This window comes from Carassius carassius, chromosome 21 (assembly GCF_963082965.1).
Source record: "Carassius carassius chromosome 21, fCarCar2.1, whole genome shotgun sequence".
NCBI classification, from domain to species: domain Eukaryota; kingdom Metazoa; phylum Chordata; class Actinopteri; order Cypriniformes; family Cyprinidae; genus Carassius; species Carassius carassius.
In genome coordinates this window covers 28,751,626-28,772,572 of record NC_081775.1, presented here as the reverse complement: position 1 = coordinate 28,772,572, position 20,947 = coordinate 28,751,626, and the positions used below count along the sequence as shown (strand labels likewise).

The 20,947-nt window shown below is 35.3% G+C and overlaps 1 protein-coding gene across 1 annotated transcript in view; it reads right to left on the bottom strand.

Annotated features, from left to right (window-relative positions):
- The window catches only part of LOC132098082 (dedicator of cytokinesis protein 5-like), a 61,466-nt gene that overhangs the window by 39,247 nt on the left and 1,272 nt on the right, over window positions 1-20,947 (bottom strand). Inside the window, exons 2-22 of the mRNA XM_059504204.1 lie at window positions 16,927-17,010; window positions 15,837-15,877; window positions 15,662-15,717; window positions 13,845-13,941; window positions 13,525-13,673; window positions 13,147-13,282; window positions 12,104-12,261; window positions 11,785-11,866; window positions 11,458-11,587; window positions 8,496-8,568; window positions 8,154-8,296; window positions 6,749-6,874; window positions 6,424-6,548; window positions 5,549-5,647; window positions 4,045-4,117; window positions 3,525-3,628; window positions 2,567-2,747; window positions 1,762-1,859; window positions 1,588-1,677; window positions 512-612; window positions 159-293 (exon numbers count right to left, since the gene is read on the bottom strand). Coding sequence (XP_059360187.1) covers window positions 159-293; window positions 512-612; window positions 1,588-1,677; window positions 1,762-1,859; window positions 2,567-2,747; window positions 3,525-3,628; window positions 4,045-4,117; window positions 5,549-5,647; window positions 6,424-6,548; window positions 6,749-6,874; window positions 8,154-8,296; window positions 8,496-8,568; window positions 11,458-11,587; window positions 11,785-11,866; window positions 12,104-12,261; window positions 13,147-13,282; window positions 13,525-13,673; window positions 13,845-13,941; window positions 15,662-15,717; window positions 15,837-15,877; window positions 16,927-17,010 — 2,281 coding nt within the window. The remainder of the gene's footprint in view (window positions 1-158; window positions 294-511; window positions 613-1,587; window positions 1,678-1,761; window positions 1,860-2,566; window positions 2,748-3,524; window positions 3,629-4,044; window positions 4,118-5,548; window positions 5,648-6,423; window positions 6,549-6,748; window positions 6,875-8,153; window positions 8,297-8,495; window positions 8,569-11,457; window positions 11,588-11,784; window positions 11,867-12,103; window positions 12,262-13,146; window positions 13,283-13,524; window positions 13,674-13,844; window positions 13,942-15,661; window positions 15,718-15,836; window positions 15,878-16,926; window positions 17,011-20,947) is intronic.

The following is a 20,947-nucleotide window of genomic DNA, read 5'->3' as shown; positions in this document are numbered from 1 at the left end:
CACCACGTGTTTGTTCTGATTTATTAGTATTGCGTGTCTTCTAAAGTATATATATTTTTTTCGCTTTTGCTTTTTCATTTACATTGTCAGGTGAAGGACAAGTTCAATCAAGCCCTCCTCAAGGCTATTTCTGAGAGCAAATGAGAGACGGTCCCTACCTCAAATAGAGGATCCGTGACTGCACAATGAAACAAAAAAGATACTTGAAGGCTTTCAAGGCCGCATACAGTCGCTCCGTGTGAGCCGGGTTCTCAGCATGGCTCACAAAATAATTCAACACTTTGGTCAACTTCCTGTGAACAGACAAGGCAAAGCGAGGCAATTACGGCATGCTTGCAAATCAGTACAGGTCACAACCGAGAATATCACTGTGGACAGGTGTATACAGAGAACAGGTGAGAGTGTTAGTGTGAGATGGCAGAGTGAGAATTAAATGTGGACAAAAATGGCCAAGATATATTAAAACACATGAACTGTGACACAAAAGACAGAGAAAGATAGAGACTCTTACTGGTACGCCAGAGTAGCGCTGAAGTGATTGCTAATGTAGGTCTCCAAAACAGGGTTGAAATGCTGAAACTTTATGTCGCCGATGAGTGAGATGATGAAAACCTGGACAAATAAAGTAAAAACACAAGTTCTAGCCCTTCATATTATCATAAACTTAAAAAACTTCATAACTTAAAGTTGTGAGACAACATTAAATACAAAATGACTTCTGTAATAAATGTCTCTTGTTCTGAATGATTCTTCAGAAGAGAATCTAATTTAATTGTATTTTATCTAATTTAACTCTCAGCCTCTGAAAAACTAACTTTTTTTTTGCTTTTTATGCAACCAAGGTCGAGTAGACAGAAAAAAAGTCATTATTACAAACTTGATTTTTGCATTTTCTGACTTGATGCACAACATCAAAGCACTACGATGCACAAACGTCTCAAGGACTGTCATAAAATGTGTCTGAAATAAATCAAATTCACCCCAAAAGATAATGGATTTCGTAGACATCAAGCACACATCACATGGCGGAATATTCTGACCTGTGTGTCTGTGAGGGGGAAGACATCCCACATGCAGATGGCGATGTGGGGTGATATGGCATTAAGGTTACTCATACAGACAACTAATGAAAAACGCAATGATGCGGCAGAGTGCTCTTAATGCAGTTTGTAACTTTAGTATAACTTTTTTTGACCCCTTTAATGATGTTAATATGAATAGGAATATACCTACTGATATTAACATTATTAATAATAGTATTAATATTTTATCACTTTGTAAAGACTTTTTTGTACAAGTAGTAGTAGTAGCAGTAGTAGTATTAACTGGTATAAATATTAATTTCATTATGATTGTTGTTATAAATACTAATACTAATGGCATCATTATATTAATATTTTACACTGCACGAAAGTTAAACGAAGCTTACAAAAAACATGTTATTTAATACGTTTTCTTTTTAAAAATGTTCTCAGATGTATTCAGGCTGGAAATTTGTCCATTTGTCCATTACTGGAGAAACTCATCATAAGCATAGCTTGGCAACTGATGGATGTCTCAAGAGTGAGTTAAATAATCAATACTTGCCAAGGCATTGAAAACCAGAGTATCATAGGTTTCTTCCTCGGAGGTCTCCATCATGATATTAAAGAGAGCGTCCAGTGTGTCCTGCAGGAACTAGAGGAAAACCAACAAAAAACTTTAGATCATAAAAACATCATTTTATAGAAGGCCAAGTGTTGTGTTTTCTAACACCCTTACTTTAATTATCTCTCCTCCTTCCACTTCCATCAGTTTCTGAAGAATTTCTTCAAGTCTCTCAGTGTTTGATCTCCAGTTGAGAAGCCCCAGAAGGTCAACTGAGTCAGAGGAAATTAAAAAAGTTCTAAAAAAGCCAACTAACAAAACTTGAAAAGATTAAATTTGGAGTTAGAATGAAACCCGAAGTCTTTCAGAAATCTTAGAGCCCTTTTCTAGACTATTTCAAGGAGACAAACTATGGATAACCCCCCCCCCCTTTTTTTTCTTTTCCTTTTTTTTTGTTGCTTTATTTAGTTGTCTATATGTATATGCATATGTTATTGTGATTATATGTACATTTGTATGTGAGTATTTATTATGCTTGCTTAATCTTTGCTTTTTCTCCCCCCTTTTATTATGAAGCATTCTGATACTTGTACTGTGCTTGAGATGTTTTTCTTAATACTAATAATAAAAAAATAAAAATAAAAAAAGCCAACTAACACAAGAACTTCGCTGTCTCATATGGTTACATGTGGCTTTTAAAGTGATAGTTCAGGCCGAAATGAAACTTTTGTAATGATCTACGCTCATCTATCCCCTTGTTTAAAACTGTAACGATTTTTTTCTGAAGTTTTTAGAAGCCATGCAACAGCATGAGGAAAAGAGGTAATGTGTCTAAAAACAATATCTACTATCTAAAGTCAAAATGCAGAGGCATCAGTAAATGTCAGGTTTGCAAAGACATGAAGCTAAATAACAGAATTCAATTTTGGGGTGAAATATTGTTTTTGGAAAAAATTATACAAAAGGAAATGCCTCTTACCATTTTGTGTAAGCTTTGTCGAACAGGTGAGGGAGGCGATCTGGAAGCTGTCTTTGGTGATGGGAATGATGCCGGCATGATGAAAGGATTTTCCCGTCTGTCTCTCTTTCTCTTCCACTTCAGCATATGAGCCAGGAAGAGTCAAATATGTCTTGGCATCATCAGCTTTCTTCACATCCACCTGTAGAAACAGATACTGCTGCTTCAAAGGGAAGTTCAGAAAAGTTTGAAGAGATCAACATTACATATTACATTTAATCATTTAGCAGACGCTTTTATCCAAATCGCCTTAAAAAAATTAGAACAATAGAAGCAATCGGACCAACATGAAGAAGTCATATGTCAAGATGATTTTAGAAACCAAAACTCTTTCAGCAAGAAACTAATTTCATCTCTTTTTTTTGACAGAAATTAATACATTCATGTCCTTCTTTTGATCTTTCTATTCACCAAACAATCCTGAAAAGATTTCAGCAAAAATATGAAGCAGCAAAAACCTTCCAATATTCAACTTTAAAGTACTATTCTTTCTTTTCTTTTTTTACTAGAGTATGGAGAAAATGCTTCATTTTTAAAACTAATCTGGATCAATGAATTAGTAATAAAGCCACAAAAACATAATTTGACAAAAAAAAGTGACAGAAATGTGAAGCTTTTAATTTTACAAAAACACAAATTTTTCTGTTAAAACGTGTATATTATTTGAGCTGTAAAGTTGTTCTTGCCACTTTTACATTTTAAGTATTATGTTTTCATGGCAACAGATTTGTAAAACTGGATATAAAACTGGAAATATGTCAAACTGTACATGATGTTGTACAGAAAATGTCATTAGGCAATTATATGACACTGAATCCATGATAACATGCATAACACTTTTCATTTCGCAGTAATCAATATTATGCAACAAGTTCTGTCAATTTGCACTGAACCGAGAACATTCCTTAAAGATGCCCACCTTGTAGACAATGAGTTCATGTCTTCCATCTGGAAGTGTGGTGCCATCCGACTTCATCAGGCGAACAAAAGCCATACCAAAAGGCTTCTCGGACTTATCTCTAGCTACAGTAATGTAAGCACAAAGAGACTCAACTGAAAAACAAGCCTGAATAAACAATAGCGCAAGGTTCTCAACCTGGGGTCAGCAGAAATGCTAATGGGGTCAAAGTGAGATCTGTATGAACTCCAGCTTATATAGTCTTAACTTGTTAAAAAAAATAAAAGAAGTTTTTCAAGCATAATTTTTTTGCCCTATGTTGGACCTACAAGCAAAATATGCAGGTTTTCTTGTGCATAAAATACAAAGTGAAATGCACACTACAAACGTGACCTGCATTAAAAAGTTGAGAACCACTGCAGAAATGCATTAAGGAAACACAAAAGAGAACACACATTATAGCCCTTAGCTTCGAAACACAGTTCTAGCGACTTCAGCGCCATCTACTATAAGGTTCTGTGAATGTCTCTATGAGACTCACAATCTTGAGAAGATCTGTGTCTAAAGGTGAGCCTCAGATGACATCGACACACATCCTCAATGGGAATGGCCACCTGACGGACAGAAGAGAATTAATTAATATGAACCCTGATGTAGTCCTTAAGTCTCATGTCGAGGGCATCAATGCTCTTCTTAGCACATTGACCTTGACATGAAAAACATTGCCAGAAGTGTGATTTTTCTTGCTAGGCAGCAAGAAATTGGCAGGTGTATGCAGTGAAAATAGCGCAATCAAATGGAAGACAGAACATATTTGATCTTAAAGTGAGAAAAAATCCTGGCGACTACAAAAAAGAGACCATACTCTCTGATGATATGTATTTCACACAGTCATGCAACTTTAGTTGCACAATTAATCCAGTACTAGTTTCTTAGTCATTTTATTGTGGCAATTCCAAAAATAGTGACTGTTTTGCTCTATTACAGTATGTCACACTTCCTCACAAAATATGATGCATTTTGCAGAATTTTTGCTTTTACCACTTAATCAGAAGATTAAACACCACAAAAATATATATTTTATATATTCCTCTGATTGAGATTACAACTATTTGTTAAATTCTCAGCCAATTTTCACATACATGGAATGATTTAATGCCTAATCCTGATTTCAAAGTTAGAATTATGGCCAGTGACAGAAATAAACGCCTATTTTCTACTACGTATATCTGTGGGTGTTTCACTACATCCAACCAGTGACCATAAAACCACAGATTTTATAAAAAATGAAACAAATTACTTTTTAATTTTTTGTTAATTCCTTTGCAGATTGTAAATTAAATTATACATAATTCATATTTATTTTTGTCATTAAAACTAAACTCAAACTTTAAACATTTGACTGCTTTTGATTTTGTTAAATTACCCCATGATTTACTCACCCTCAAGCCATCCAAGGTGTGTATGACTTGATTCTTTCAGACGAAAAAATATGACTTCCTTCTTTCAGACAAATACAATCACAGTTATATCAAAAAATGTGTTTGCTTTATAATGGAAGTTAATGGTGGTCGTGATTTTGAAGCCCAAAAAAGTGCATCCATCCATCATAAAATGTACTCCACATGCCATTCACTGCCATTATAAAGCTTGGAAGAGCCAGAACTGTACACTCCAACTGTATTTGTCTGAAAGAAGGAAGTCATATACTCCTAGGATGGCTAGAGGATGAGTAAATCATGGGGTAATTTTTGGGTGAACTATCCCTTTAAGTTCATTAAAAGCGATATATACACATACACACGCTACATACTGTACATATAAACAGCTGATATAAATCATTCTTACTGTATGTGATTTTTTAATAATTTGAATAATAGGTTACAACACTTGATCTGCAAGCTACATAATACAGGGTTGCACTGTACATTGGCACTTTACATTAGAGAAGGCTGGTGTGATTGATATGAAAGGGACTTTAGCTTCAAAACATCAAAAACCTAAAACCAGATGTCTTTGCTTTTGTTTTCGTCCTGTTTTTGTACCTTAACCGTCTCATTCCAGCAGGGCTGCTTGACTTGATAGTAGATGACAGACTTGTATTCAGTGATCCCTTCATAACCAACTCCAGGAAATATGGCTTTCTGAAGAGAGAATGAAAATGTGGGGAAAAAAACAACATCTACTGGAAGAAAATAGTTTCTATTTTCTCGTACAGTAAGTGGTTTGCAGCAGTAAAAGTTCAACTGGCAGTACACAACTTTAAAGAGTTAAAGGAAACGGTGTTGCATAATGTGCACCATATAAAACAACATCAAGACTAAAAGACAAGCTCAAATCTCTCTTTTAGGAAAGCATTTCAGAATGAGGTTCTTGTAGTCTTCTGTGTTTGTGAGTGTAAACAGGACATGTTTATATATGTACATTATATCTCGAAATAGCATTTGGCAAGAACAGCGATGTACCAAGCTTTCTGTGCTGTGTGTTTGGACATTTAAAGACAGCAGCCATTTCATGAAGGAGAAAGATCTGCAAGCTGTTTTTATGCCAGCAACAGTTTTGCTGTCAAAACACAGAGATAAATGGGGGGAAGATGAGCGGCCAATGCTAAAGAGCGAAAGCGAAAACTGTAAGTCAACATAAACAAGAAGAACGGAGGACAATAGAAATGAGAGAAGGTGTTTTTTATTCATATTAAAATGACCTTGGTGGTATTTCCTAAAAAGTTAAGCCAGGGTAATACCATGTTTTTTGGTACATTTGACACAAATATATCTAACTGAAACTGTTTCCATGTGATATTTGTATTAAATCATGAATTTACAAGAAAGTACACTTTATTAAGCGATGGTGTGGGAATTTCCTAATTGCGCCCAGACATTAATGTTAGTTAATATTTAATGTTACAGGGTTTCTGTACCTCCATGGGATTTCCTTCTTCATCCAACACGCTCATTATAACTTCTACATTTTTGGGGGTTTTCTTCTTGCCGCGATCAAATTCTCCTTGTAGCAGCGTAACATATATATCATTCCTTACATAACCTGTAGAGATGTACAGTGGAGACATCGCTGCATTAACTAGATGTATGTTCTTCAACTGTCTAGTAATGGTCATTGGAAGAAAAGGATGAAAAGACAACTGCAAATGGATTTACTAAAGAGGGTCTTTGAGGGTCAGAAAAACTTTAATAGCACTGCTGTTAAGATGAAGACGTTACGATCAGACAGATGTGCAGACCAACCTGGCAGGATAATTTCAGGAAAGCCCATTTTCCTGACTATAGCTGTTGTGCGATCCATAAAATGAGGATAATGTTTTTGAACCTGAAACACATCTCCAGGGAGCAGCTTTAGGGTCACAAACAAACCTGAGAGCAAAAACATGGAGTTATAAGGTCAGACGGGTCTCGTCAGACAACAAACTCGAGCCCTGAGGGAGCAGAATCTCTCAGAATAAAGCCTTTCAGAATCAATGAATAATATGTCCAATAAAAAATGTAAAAAATTAAATTAGAAAGAAAAGAATATATACTTCAAATGTTAAAAAAGAAATGTAAAATTAAGTTGAAATTGAAATCAAGTATCAAGTCAATCAAGTAAGCAAATATATCAAACATGCGCGCGGTAAAAGCATCTACGGTAATTCACGTTGGCCAAAACACACAAGGAAATGAGTTGTGAAATAAAATATCACCGGCAATCATGGACATTCGCATTCGGACGGGATTAGTTTTCTCAGAGGACCACTGAGTTTGCTGAAAAACAGTAGGTAATTTGCTCTGGAATTATCACAGAGCTTGTGTGAGAACGGGATTAAAATCACCAAGTACGTCTGTGAAACACAGATTTCTCTAACGACCCCCTGTAAAACTAGTCCCGTCCGAACAGGGCTATTGTCACAGATTATTTTGTCTGAATATTGCATCATTCTCATTTTGAGGGACTATTTCTCAAATTCTTTTCTATTTCTATTCTAGTTGTTAAGCAATATATTTTTTTAAGGTGTTAATTCATGTTAAGGCAGATAAAATGTATAATCATAGAAAGTGAGAGGTACACATGTATGCTGAAATTAATATGCAGGGTATTTTACAACATATTCCTAAAATACTTTAAAATAGAAATGTATTATTGTTTTTACAATTAAAAAAGTGCTTTTAATATTCAAAAAGTGAATTTTCTAGTTTAAAATCAACTATATGAAAATGCATTATCATGGCTGATTTAGCAATGAGGTTTTCTAGTATTTTTTTAACAAATGTGTAATATTAACTAAATTAATAAAACTCCAAGTTGACTCAAAATGTGACCAGAAAAAAAAAATTCATACACTATTAAACTGGTCAGGTTGGTGATGATCATTAGTGACAGCTCTAGTAATCTTCCCAATTAAAAACAGAGTGAAATTTTTCAAATTGGATGATATTCAAATTTACAGCTGAACAATCCTGGAGGACATGCATCTTCACATCTTATTCGGTCTCTATGCAAATCAGTTTGACAATATCAAAGTGATCCTGTTTTCATTCTCTCAAACCTTCCAAATGTTCAAGAAACAGCCAGGAAACTTCCACAAGGTCACATTTCTCCCCAGAGACAAGAACACAAGAGCAAAGATTAATTTCTTGGCCTATTGGTCTGGATTACCCTGTCCTTTGTGGTTGACCTCACGCGTTGCAATGACCTTGTTGAAGACGGCAACGAGTGGCTCATTCTCGCCAATGACACGAGACGGCATGAGAGGAGACATGATTAGCTGCCTCTGACGGATGTATGTTTCCATGGCAATCCTAGAAAAAGAGAGTCCAAGAGGAGAAGGACAAAAATGAAGAAAAAACTGCTATAAAAATACAGCCTCTGGGTAACAGTGTGTGATGGACTCTGCCAAAAATAAACAATAATTCATGAAAAAAAAAAAAAAAAACAGAAAAACAGAAACAGCTATCATGCAAATGAAGGATGTTGAACTCTCATAAAGGACACACTCACTGTTGAAACGGGATGAAATACTGCTTATCGTCATCATCAATTTTCCCATGAGCAATATCTGTGATATCCATGACTGCAGACACAAAGAAACATGAGGCCAGTGCTGATACGAACCGCACATACATTACATTTAATTACTACATTCAATATTGTTCACATTTCCTTAGAGGGAGAGCAAATTATCTCACATTTTCTAAGTATTTGTTTTTAGATGTATTCGAAGGCGAGATATGTGGCGCAAATTTGGTCTTCCTACTGTACAGTTCTTAGAATGTGTTTCAGTGCTGATAAGAGATTCATTTCGAGTCTACAGGAACCTCAATTATTAAATCAGTTAAGAAAAACTGCACATTTTCTGTTAAAACGCTTGCTACCAATAATTGCTTTTGATTAAAATTTATAAAATAACTCACTAAAAAATTAAAATTTGCTTAATTGACTCACCCTCAGGCCATTCAAGATGAAGATGAGTTTGTTTTTTCATTAGAAAAAATGTGGAGAAATTTAGCATTACATTAATAACTCACCAATGGATGCTCTGCAGTGAATGGGTGCCGTCAGAATGAGAGTGCAAAATGCTGATAAAAACATCACAATAGTCCACAAGCAATCCAAACAACTCCAGTATGAATTAACGCTTGTGAAGTGAAAAAATGCGTTTTTAAGAGACAAATCCATCATTACGGCATTTATTTTTATTTTTTTTTACTTCAGACTGCTACTTTTGGCTAAAACACGATTCCTTTACCCATAATATTGCTTTCTCTAGAGAAAAAGTTGTCTTATCTGAATCAGGAGAGAAATATGCACAGACCCAGCATACAAGAGGAAGCATTATTATGGATTTGCCACTAATTTGGCCAGAAACGATGGTTTAAAGTTACAATTCTGACGGCACCCATTCGAAAGCACGCGGTGTAATACTAAATTTCTCCAAAACTGTTCTGGTGAAGACAAACTCATTTACATTTTGGACGGCCTGAGTAAATTTTCAGAAAATGTTCATTTTTGCGTGAGCTATTCCTTTAGATGCAATGGCTTCTAGCTCTCTAACTGCATACTAACAACCATAAAAAAAACAGGACAGACATGTTCACAACGAGGTAAATCAGGTGTTGCCTGTGCTCAGGTTTAAGAAAGCCACAGGCTTTGTCTTTGAAGCTTATGGTAAAAATGGCTTTGTTTATCTTGAAAAATACAATGCAGGCATTCAACCTGATGTTATTGAGTACAGTGACTCTGCAGCAAAAAAAGGGTAAAAACATTTGACACAACATCCTTTTGAAACAAAAAAGGAAACACTATTTTCAGAAAATGCAGGTCGCCTGTAGGTTTGATAAAAACAGCTATTGACAATGTAATCATTTCATAAGACATTTTGGAGTTAAGCCAAAAGTACAAGTAACAATAGTAATTTTTGATCTTTTAGCTACTTGCAAGACTGAAAACCTAAAACTGAATTGTGATAACAGGAAAATAGATCAGAACACTAGAAGATGTGAAACACTGCATGAGCTTGACTGAGAAAAAGTCATTCTTTTCAACAACAAACTGGCAATACGGATAAATAATGTCTTTTGCTCAGATATTTGACAATGTGAGATAGTGCTGAAAGTGACAAGGACAAGAGTAAAAGTGCTGTTGTCAAAATACTAAAGAAGCAGTGAAGGTGTGATTCTCTTGATGCAATTAAACCTTTGTAAACCCACACGTCATCTGTAGGGTTCAAATCTATTACCACACAAAATGAAGTTGACTCATCCCTCAAGATCACGAAAACAGATCAAAAATTCCCTTGGAGTAATGCACTTAGAAATGAAATCCAACAGCCAAGACAGCTGAGAAATGTCTGTGGGGTTGTTCTTAAAGCACTTACATGCTTACATTCGTCAGTAGAACAAGTTGTGCATTATTTGAGCTGTAAAGCTGTCTGAATTGTCATTTTGAGGTGGAAGAATTTCAAAGAATAGTTCACCTAAAAATGAAAAATTAGCTGAAATTGTCCCCTTAGGTCATCCAAGTTTGTTCATAAGAACAGATTTGGACAAACGTAGCATTACATCACTTGATTGATCACTAATGAATCCTCTGCAGTGGATGGGTGCCAACAGAATGAGTCCAAACAGCTGATAAAAACATCACAATAATCCACAAGTAATCCACTCCAGTCCATCAGTTAACAGCTTGTGAAGCAAAAAGCTGCATGTTTGTAAGAAACAAATCCCTCAAGGCATCTCTTCATTTCATTTTTCAAATCTAGCTAAAATATAAGGCCTCTATATAATATTGCTTTCTCCAATGAAAATGTTTGAATCAGGAGAGCATTACACACAGATTAAGCACCGTTTACAAACAAATCAAAAAATATGTTTTTTTTTTTATAACAGTCCTAAACAAATACGTCAATGGATTTTTATGTGAGAGGTCACCAGTGAACAGACTTTTTTACTGGAGGAAGTGTTTTATGGATTATAGACCAACAGTTTGAAGTTAACCCTTTAATGATGGATTTGTTTCCTACAAACATGCAGCTTTACTTGAGATGTTTTTATCAGCAGTTTGGACTCTCATTCTGACGGCACCCATTCACCGCAGAGGATCCACTGGTGAGCAAGTGATGTAAATTTCTCTTCATATAAAGAAACAAACTCATCTACATCTTAGATGGCCTCAGAGTGAGTAACTATTCAGAATTTTTTCTTTATTATGATTGAACTATTCCTCTAACCAGAACTAACTGTCCATCTATGGGTAAACACGGTTTGGAAAATCTGACTGAAAAGAATTCTATACAATTTTGCAAACACTAAGCTATTGGGACAAAATGATTTTTTTACCATTAAAGTTTGTTGGTGTTTCTAAACAAATGACAAATATGAAGTGTGAAATGAAGAGAACAACTAGGAAACGTCTGGACCCTGTACAAATATACCATCTGCTAACAATAAAGAAAGTCCAGAACCTGCTACTCCAAACGGCCTCCTCAGTCCTCCTGTGTGTTTCTTTCCCTCCTTCAGCTCCATGCAGCCCACACGGATGATCTGACACACCAGGAAGAGACGCTGTCTGATGAGGTCAGTGCTGCTCAGATCCTAAACACAGAGACGCCACAGAAGAACAACAGCAGGAAGCACTTCAAATTGTTTCATTAGCACAAAGAAAAAAAATCCAGTGTTTTTTTCTCTCTCATTTTTAGACTTGCCATTCAAAAGTCTTAACTCCAAATTGTTGAACAGTGGTATATGGGACTATAAAGACCTGAGAAAAGTATTCTTTTGATCTTTGTTACCGTGAAGAGTGCAGGAAGGTTGTTGAGTTTTTCGATCTCTTTCGGCATGCCTGTGCTGTCCCACCGTACCAGGAAGTTTTCACTTATAGGACAAGACAAAATGTGTCACATAAACTACTTTTTCTCCATTGAAACTGACACAAGCTCACTAGCTACTCGCTGTGAAATATACTGGTTTACTTCAGCCTTCAAAGAAATACCCGTTCACATATATTAAACACTTCTTGTGAGGAATTCATACGTTAAGGGCATTCTACACATTTCTCCTTCAGCTTTTTAAAAAACATCATGCAAAATCTAAAGAAAGGTACTGACTCACCTAATAAATTCAGATTTGTCCGGATCGTACAAAGACATGAAGAGTTCAGCATCCTCGCCGATGTTGCATACAAAGTTTCTGAAATTTATTAGAAGGCTGTATGTGTGCACACCGATGAAGAGGGTCTGACGCCGCTTCTCCAGGTTCTGAAGCCGCATCTATCGGGAAAACAAACATGGTCAAATTCATGATTTGAGACAACTAGTGGACAGTATGGCTGAAGTTCTATAACAACTTCAAAAACTGAAACGGTAGAGTGTGACACTAACAATGCCAAGGTCATGGGTCAATTTGCAGAGAATTCATGAACTAATGAAATCTACACTCTAAATGCATTGCAAGTTGCTTTAAATAAATGGGTCTACCAAATGCATATTTGAATAATATTTTAAAAGAAAAAAAATTAACCTTCAAAGCCCCTTGAGAGGAAAGTCTATGATTGTTGTTAAAAACTATGATGTGTTGTGAAAAAAAAAACGCAAAAAAAAAAACTATTTTATGCAAATTAATAAGGATTTAAAAAAAAAGTTTGAGACCAATTTTGCAGCAAAATAAAGATACAAAATTAATATTTGACTTTTTTTACTTTTACTTACCCTTTTTCTATTCTAATTTGCAGCTTCTCTAAACACAACTTCGCACAAAGAATCTATCAGTATGTGTATCAATTATTTTGTGATAAATGTTTATGCATTTGTTTATCTCCATTTATTATGAACTATGGTAGTTCTGTGCTATAATAGGTTCACATATATATATATCTGACAAATAATTAGGCCATAGTTTGCTTATTTTTTTGTCACATTTCAAAACAGAACAGCAGAATAACCACCAAGTACATTGTTTTTTTCTTTAGCAGACCGTTTGCACCACTTTGGCTCAGTCATTCCATGCATTTATACAGTTACCAGCCAACTATCTCAATTATGCATCAAAGCTAATTTGGCAATAGTCATATGGGTTTCAACATGCAACTAAAAAAAATAATTCTAGTACCAGCATATATATTTTGATAATTTACAGAGCAAAAACAAGTGTTTTACCTTCTCCTCCTGTATCCTCTCATCAATACTCTGTGATGCTGACTCGTGAGCCCTGAACAGACTGACCGTGCTGGTGCGTTCAGGGTCTAATGTGTTTCCAGCTTCATCGCGCACCACTAAATCAAGCCCCAGAATCCTGTGCAACAGAGACAGACAGAGTCTACAACACGAGAATACTAACACAGCCCTACCATATTATCATAATCAATTACAGACAGTTTTAATGCATTCCAGCAACTTAAATTGGGTAAACTCAAAATGTATGCTTCATGATATCAGTAACTCACATATTGAGACATTTGGGCCTCTCAAATGAAAAGTTACTCAAATATCTGTTTGGTGAAACAACATGAGGAAGTACAGGAAGCCAAACTGCACCTGTTCCCATAATCGATTTTCGCTGTGACTTTCTTCCTGAGCTCCACGAGGTCGTCGTTGGGAAGCGTGCCGGACACAATCTGTGAGTGGTACTCGATCAGGCTGTAGGCCATCTGCTGAACGTTCCGGAACAGCGTGGTCTTGTTGCTCTGGTGTGCAGACGAACAGGTGATTAAAACAATATCACGGCTTACAAAACACTGCGGATGGGATTTGTCTTTGTTGAACAAACACATCGTGGGAAGCTCTGTGTTGAGCTGAAACGGATGGTGAGGTGAACTAAAACAAACCACAAAGGCGACACAGGTGGGTTCACGTACCACATAAAGCTTGTGCCATATTTGTGTCCATTCTCGTAGCGTGGTGCCCAGCTCCTGGACCAAGGGCAAATCTGTAGGTACAACAGTCTCTTGTTTCCTGTACAGCAACAGAAGGTTAGAAAAACTCATGAAAAACCTGATTTCTCAAAAATACAAATGCAGTTCTTTAACCCTCAGAGACGGAAGAATCTATGTAAATTATTTTTAAATGTCTTTAGGAAGCCATAGTTATATATAAAACAAAACATAAAAACAAAAACATTTTGTTTACAAAATTTTAGAGAGATACATTTGCAAGAATGCAGAGAAAGGCATTTAGGGTTGCAAAGTTTTTGATTCACTAACTTTTCAAGTCCCAACACAATCCAGCATAGTAAAGAAAATATTTCAAGCAAAAAATAAATATTTCAGTAAGGATATTCACAAAAAGCTATGTTTCATTATTTCATTATTATTTCATTATTTTATTATATTTTATTATTCATATCAAAGTATATTTTATAATGTATTAATTTTAATACAAATCTATTGATATATTAAAATAAAATGTTAAAATATAAAAAAAAATGTATACAGTATATAAAATATACATTTTTATATTAAATTATATTTTATTGTAAACACTTGACCTTATTCAGAAGACTTTACAATAAGGTTTCATTGTTAACATTATTTAACTATATTGTGAATTAACAATTAACACATTTTTAAGATCAAAAGTTACGTCTGTTTATATTAGTTAACACAATGCGAACTAACATTAACGTGACCATTTGTATTAACTAACATTTATAAAGATTAATAAATGCTGTGAAAAAAATAATATATTTCTCACTGTTATTTCATGTTTTAATTAATGCATTAACTAATGTTACAAAATGACACTTAAAAGTGTAACCAATTTATTTTTGTAACATTCACTGAACAGGCTCATTTGTGTGAGAATTTCAACGCATGCAAGTTTGGTTTTATTTAATTGCTTTATACAAACATATTCCATAAGCCTTCTCAGAAAGCTGCACTACAACTCGGATGTGTTTATCTCTGTAAACTTTCATGATCCAAGAATATTCATACACCTCACCGACCTTCCAAACGAACTCATAATGCACATTTAGAAGCCTACAGCGCAGTTGTATTGACCTCTATATACGATTTCCTAGTTAACTTCAGTATACCTATCAAACACTCAATAAACTATCATAAGGCTAGATCATTTGGAATAAATTATATATTATTTTCTAAATATACTCAGCCCACATTTCTGCAACAAGCTGCCTCTTATTTACACATGCATATATATATATATATATATATATATATATATATATATATATATATATATATATATATATATATATATATATATATATATATATACACACATCTATATATATATATATAGATGTGAGAAAAAAAAATATTTCAGGCCAAACCACTGATCTAGATCTTTATCATTTTTAGAAGATTGCTACATTTGGTCCAAACCAGTCAGCAAGTGTGTCTGTAATGCAGTGACCATGTTGTGTGACTTTGGCATGCTGGAAGATTCAGGCTATATTTTCTTGCCAAATATGTTGCTATGATACATTTCAGAGCATTTTAACCCCCGTTTATGAATTCTGCATTATTTAACTGCTTTGAACAAGTGTTACAATTATGCTATAGTGGGCCTCTGAGGGTAAAAGAGCAAAACTATGAAGCTAACAGCAGAGGACTGTCACCGTGTATTCCTCTGACAGCACATGCTTAATTAAGTGATAGACAATTTACCATTAATGAATTACAGAGCATAATTAACGTGATCTGCCCCTTACCCTGTTCCCTCAACTTTCGCTTCTTTCAGATGAATATAGTTGGCAGGGAAAATGCCCTTTGAAATAAGACAAAGAAGCATTTGTGAGAACCCACGCAATTCATTCCGCCTGCTGCAGAATGTCAGGTAATGATTAGATTGTCAGTTTAACTGCAGGATGATAATTGTCCCAACACCTTTTGTGATTTCTGTCGTAGTGTGTATCCTCGGTACCACCCTGGGAGAAGGAGAGAGAAAAAAAAGAACAGATCTTTGAGACGGATGATGCCACATGGCAGATGCTGCTATATATTATTTATATAACAGAATAAGGCAGATGTTCTGTTTGCTCAGAGTTAGCAAAATCACCAGAGAAACTAGGGTAGATGTAAATAGCAAAATCAGGTTTTCCACTCCTAAAAAAAGGAAATGGAATATTTTCAATTTAAAAATATATTTACAAGAGAAGGGACATGAATGCAAGCACTACAATGTCATAATAAACAGCTGGACACTCAATACTGACTTTCTGAGTTGGGGGTGTGTAAATTAAAGAATCATCACTGATAATCATAATAATAATGATTTCTTAGTGAATGATGGTTGTTCAATTTAGTTTGTGTGCATTTTCCAAAACTTTCCAAAAAAGCTTATGAGGAGTCTTTAATTACGTTTCCCACCATTCTCTTTTGCAGAACAAGAATGCTAAAATACAACTAAGTACACAATGCGCAATCCTTTGCTACTCGTTTTGTTTTCTATCGTAATTCTGTCATTTTTACTTGCTGCAGACCTATATCAATTGCTTTCTTCTGACTATTTTGAATAACACTGGTGTCCAAATACCACCGGACCCCACTGGAGACATTTTATTTTAATATCTTAAGTGTTCCATAGAAGAAAAAAGCCTTACAGTTTTGCTATGACATGAGAGTGAGTAAGTAATGAGAGAATTTTTATTTTGGGGCGAACGGTCCCTTTCAGACCAACTGTAAATGGAGCTTAAAGGTCAGAGAGAGAGTAGAAAATGCTCATGGAAAACATTAACATTTCAACATTATAATTGGACTTTGGGTGAAATAAACTGTAACAAAGGGTAAAATATGAGCACTTTAAATCATGCAAGCAAATATGCTGCTTAATTTGAATGTCGCAGGCCATATATGAAGCTCTCAGAGCTTCAGCAGAACTCTGGGATACCCCAGATTGTGTGTTCAATGCAAGTGTGAACACGCTACAAGAAAGTGTGGGAGGACATGTCAAGACACGCTGGAACTCGACACTCACCTTCAAACGTCTCAAGTATGTGTACCGTGTCCCCCACCTGAAGACTCAGCTCTGGCTCTCCTCTGGCGTCATAGTTATAGATAGCTGAAAGTGAGACAAAAGGGTGTCACAGACTGCAGAGAGCAAAGAGAAGCCAAAAAATAAAAACAACAAGGCTGCTGTCTGTCCTGTGAAAGAGAAAAAAATGACAGCGCACCAACTGTTGAACAAGTTCTTGAGTGGAAAGTTCTCAAGTTCTGCAGGGAAACAGCCACTTGACATGTCTGACGTCTATCAGTATGACTCAGATCTTCAAAGGAACAGCCAAATGCAACCCAAACTCCCAATGAGATCACAATAAAAAAAAGAGTTTAAGAAGATAATGTGAGGTGATTTTCCCCCAGAACAAGCCACAACAATGCAATGACACTGCTATGTAGCTGCTAGGATGTTTAGGGTGGGGGTGGGAGGGTTCTGAATTGGTGGGGGGTATATAATTGCAAAAAAAAATTATTATTTTTTTTAATCCAGGTTTACTGTGCTTGTTTGTAGAGCCGCAAAATTTGCCAACATTTTGTGATTATATATAAATGTGGACATAAAATACCAATACTACTAATAATAACAATAATAATAATTATTATAGTACAAATATACAAATAAATATAATATACAATATCATAATTAGTTAAACATTATGATATGTCATAATTGAATATCAATTATTTTATTACTATTTTTATTTTTACATTTACATTTAGTCATTCAGCAGATGCTATTATTATTAATATTATTATTAAATACAAATATAAAATAACACATACAAATTATAACAAGATAATTATAATTATAATAATATAAATATTGTATTATATTACTGTGAAATTAAAAAAAAAACAAGTATTTAAGAATGTCAAATATTAATGTTTATATTAATTTATTACTGTAAAATGACATTTATGGTTGTCTTAATCCCTTCATTTTCAAAAAATATAATTTGAACAGAAAACCACAGAAAGCCCTTAAAGCTCGTCTTGTTGATTAACGCTTCTCATTGCAAGTACTGGAGGACTGCAGGCACATATTCAAATGAAATGCACATCTAAACTCAAAAGCAGATGCATATACTTATTCAATTAAATCAAAGCCTTTGCTATTTCAAAATTTTACTAATCGATATCATGAATATAGTTTTATTTCAATTAATCGTGCATTGGGCCTAAGTCAAAAAAGCCCACATCAAGTCTGTATAATATAATAAAGACATAGTTTGGGTTCCCTCCAATAGTGACACCAATAGTAATAGCAAACCTCTTAATCCCCATCTGAGTCAGTTTCACCATGCTGTAAGGGTTACAACAGAAATATGAGCATTTGTGATGTACTCGAGTCGGATGCGATATTGGCTTGCACAACCAGCATCTGAAATGTTGGGCACAGAGCAAGTGCTGACTAGTGGAATGTGAACACACTAAGAGGCGCCGAGTGCTTTCCTCTTACTAGTAGTAACATTTTTTGGGCTGTTGAACTGTAGATGAACCTGAGAATGCGTGTCTACACTACAAGACTGGAGGCCTGAGTTTTCCCTCCCTCTTTAGTGCTGAAGGACACTTGGTGGGAGTGCAAGATTTCCTTGTGCCATGCATCTGCCTCCACACTGCTTTCCATCTGCTGAACACGCACAAAAACCAGCGTATGTGTGTACAACAACACAATCTAGGAAAGTTAAGAAGAGTAACATCCTGATTCTTCATACACATATCAGATTTCATTAAAGATACAGAAGCAATCACTGAAAAATGACTGGCTGATACTGGAGGTTTAAATAAACTCAAGTATCATATATCAATGCAGGAATGCAATACACATGAATCACTTCAAAATGAGCTGTCGCTAAGCCCCACCCCCAAATGTGACAGTAAAGACATTTATAATAATGCAATTAAGTGAATTACCATAGAAATAAAAGCAGTTCCAAAGATCTAGATTAACTAGAGCTACACAATATATCAGGACTATACTGGTTATCTTTAAAGGAAATTTAATTATGGATGCTAATTTCCATGTTGTTGTTGTTTTTAAATTACTTGTGCAGTCATCTAGCTAAAGATTACCAATTACAGCAAAACTTTTGAGAGCGAATAAAAAAATGTATATCTCTATATCGATAGATAGATAGATAGATAGATAGATAGATAGATAGATAGATAGATAGATAGATAGATAGATAGATAGATAGATAGATATAGCTAACATAATATAATTTTGTGATGCCTAAACTCACTTAAGAATTACAGCATTGATTTAATATTGACAAAATTATTAGTTTAATTTTTTTAATCATGTATGTCCAAAGTATGTCCAAATTTTTGACACATTCAGAGTCCAGAAACCATTTAATACTGTATGTTTCAAGCATGGACTAATTTACATGGACTAATCACCCCCTCCCCACCTAATTTTCTCCAACGCCTAGCTGATGCATTAACAATAAAAGAGATAAACTACAGTTAAAAAAAAAAAGAATATGTTTTTTCAATGCCACACTATCTACAGCGCCCTGACACTCAGCCCAAGGGAGAATGGTTCAGGCCTTGTTCAGGCATGCACATTGTTCAGTTCAAATAAAGACTCATAGATAAACCGAACAGCTTCAGGCTACGTTTCACAACATGCTTCCACTAGTGCACTGCAGATCTCAAGCACACTTAACTGATAAATCTGTCCGCATCTTTTTCACAGCAAAGAAGTATGAAGCAACTTTTTATTTCCGTTTAATCTGCAGCTAAGTTTCCATACAAGCTCATTACAAACTGACATATTATGCGCACAGTGAAGAATAAAAAACGCCACCATATCTCGTAACTTCTGCAGCTCGTAAAACCAGCCCATAAACTTCGGCCTGGTTCTCTCAGATTAATCATTCATAATAATACATAATACAGGTGCATGAAACTTCCCGTACCACACCCAAACAAATCCAGACCTCACTGCCAAAGAAAGCGAATTTCATCACCGCTGGCTACATTTAAAATGCTCAGCTATAAGAAATGTGTGTTGTTAAGACAAAAATACCATATTAAGATATTTTATCACTTAAAAAAAACTGCCACAGTCCAGGCATCACAGATAATGATTCAGTTCACAAACTAGGCTCTATTTGAGCGTGTAATTTGTTGTCTCGGCCAAATGGGCCATAGAGGTGTCACAGTGTTGAGGCCTATTGCATGCTGGGATGTGGGCTGTGCTAACAAGCTCCATTCTAACCGGTCTTTGTATGCGCTCATCTATGACATCACTGACAGGCAGGCCACACACTAGCACACTGCCACTTGTCATGTTGCCATGAGCATTTTCATACGCTTTGCTCAAGTGCCATGATGAGCCGGGCCATTTCAGAGAGCAGTTGTGATTGCACAGTGTAACTAATGCCTTGTGGTTATAGTGACATGGAGAAACAGTGCTAACATTATGGTGCGAAAACAACACAAATGTGTGTGAGTTCAGACACAAGTAAAATATTCTCAGAAGTGGAAGTTGTCATAGTTCTATAGTGGTGAATGGAAACTACGAGAAGTATAATATCTTTGTTCCCATTTGCTCCAATTGTGAGAGAAAAACCATGCTAGTGTTTCTATGACCTTATAAAAGAAGGAAAAAATACAGAGAGGTTGATAACACTAGTTAGAAGACAGAAATATGTCAAATTTACCCTCAGCTGTTGTAGTAGAAACACTTGCACATCAATAACACCAGGTATAGTGTGAAAAACATGCATTCAATTTAAAATTAAAATTAAAAACTTAAGAACTGCAGAAATGCATCAAGGGTCCATAATTCTAAATGCACAATGCACAAAAAAAAATGTATTACCAATTCCTCACCAGATGCAAAAAGCACTTTTAATTCAAATTCCTCAAATGTATGTCAAAGTCCTCAGGGGTGGGAAAACTGGCCCAGTAGGAACCAGACCCGCTTGATGTCTGACCAACAGATTACATATGCTCCACCACAACAATCGTCCCTGTGTGCATTAAACTGG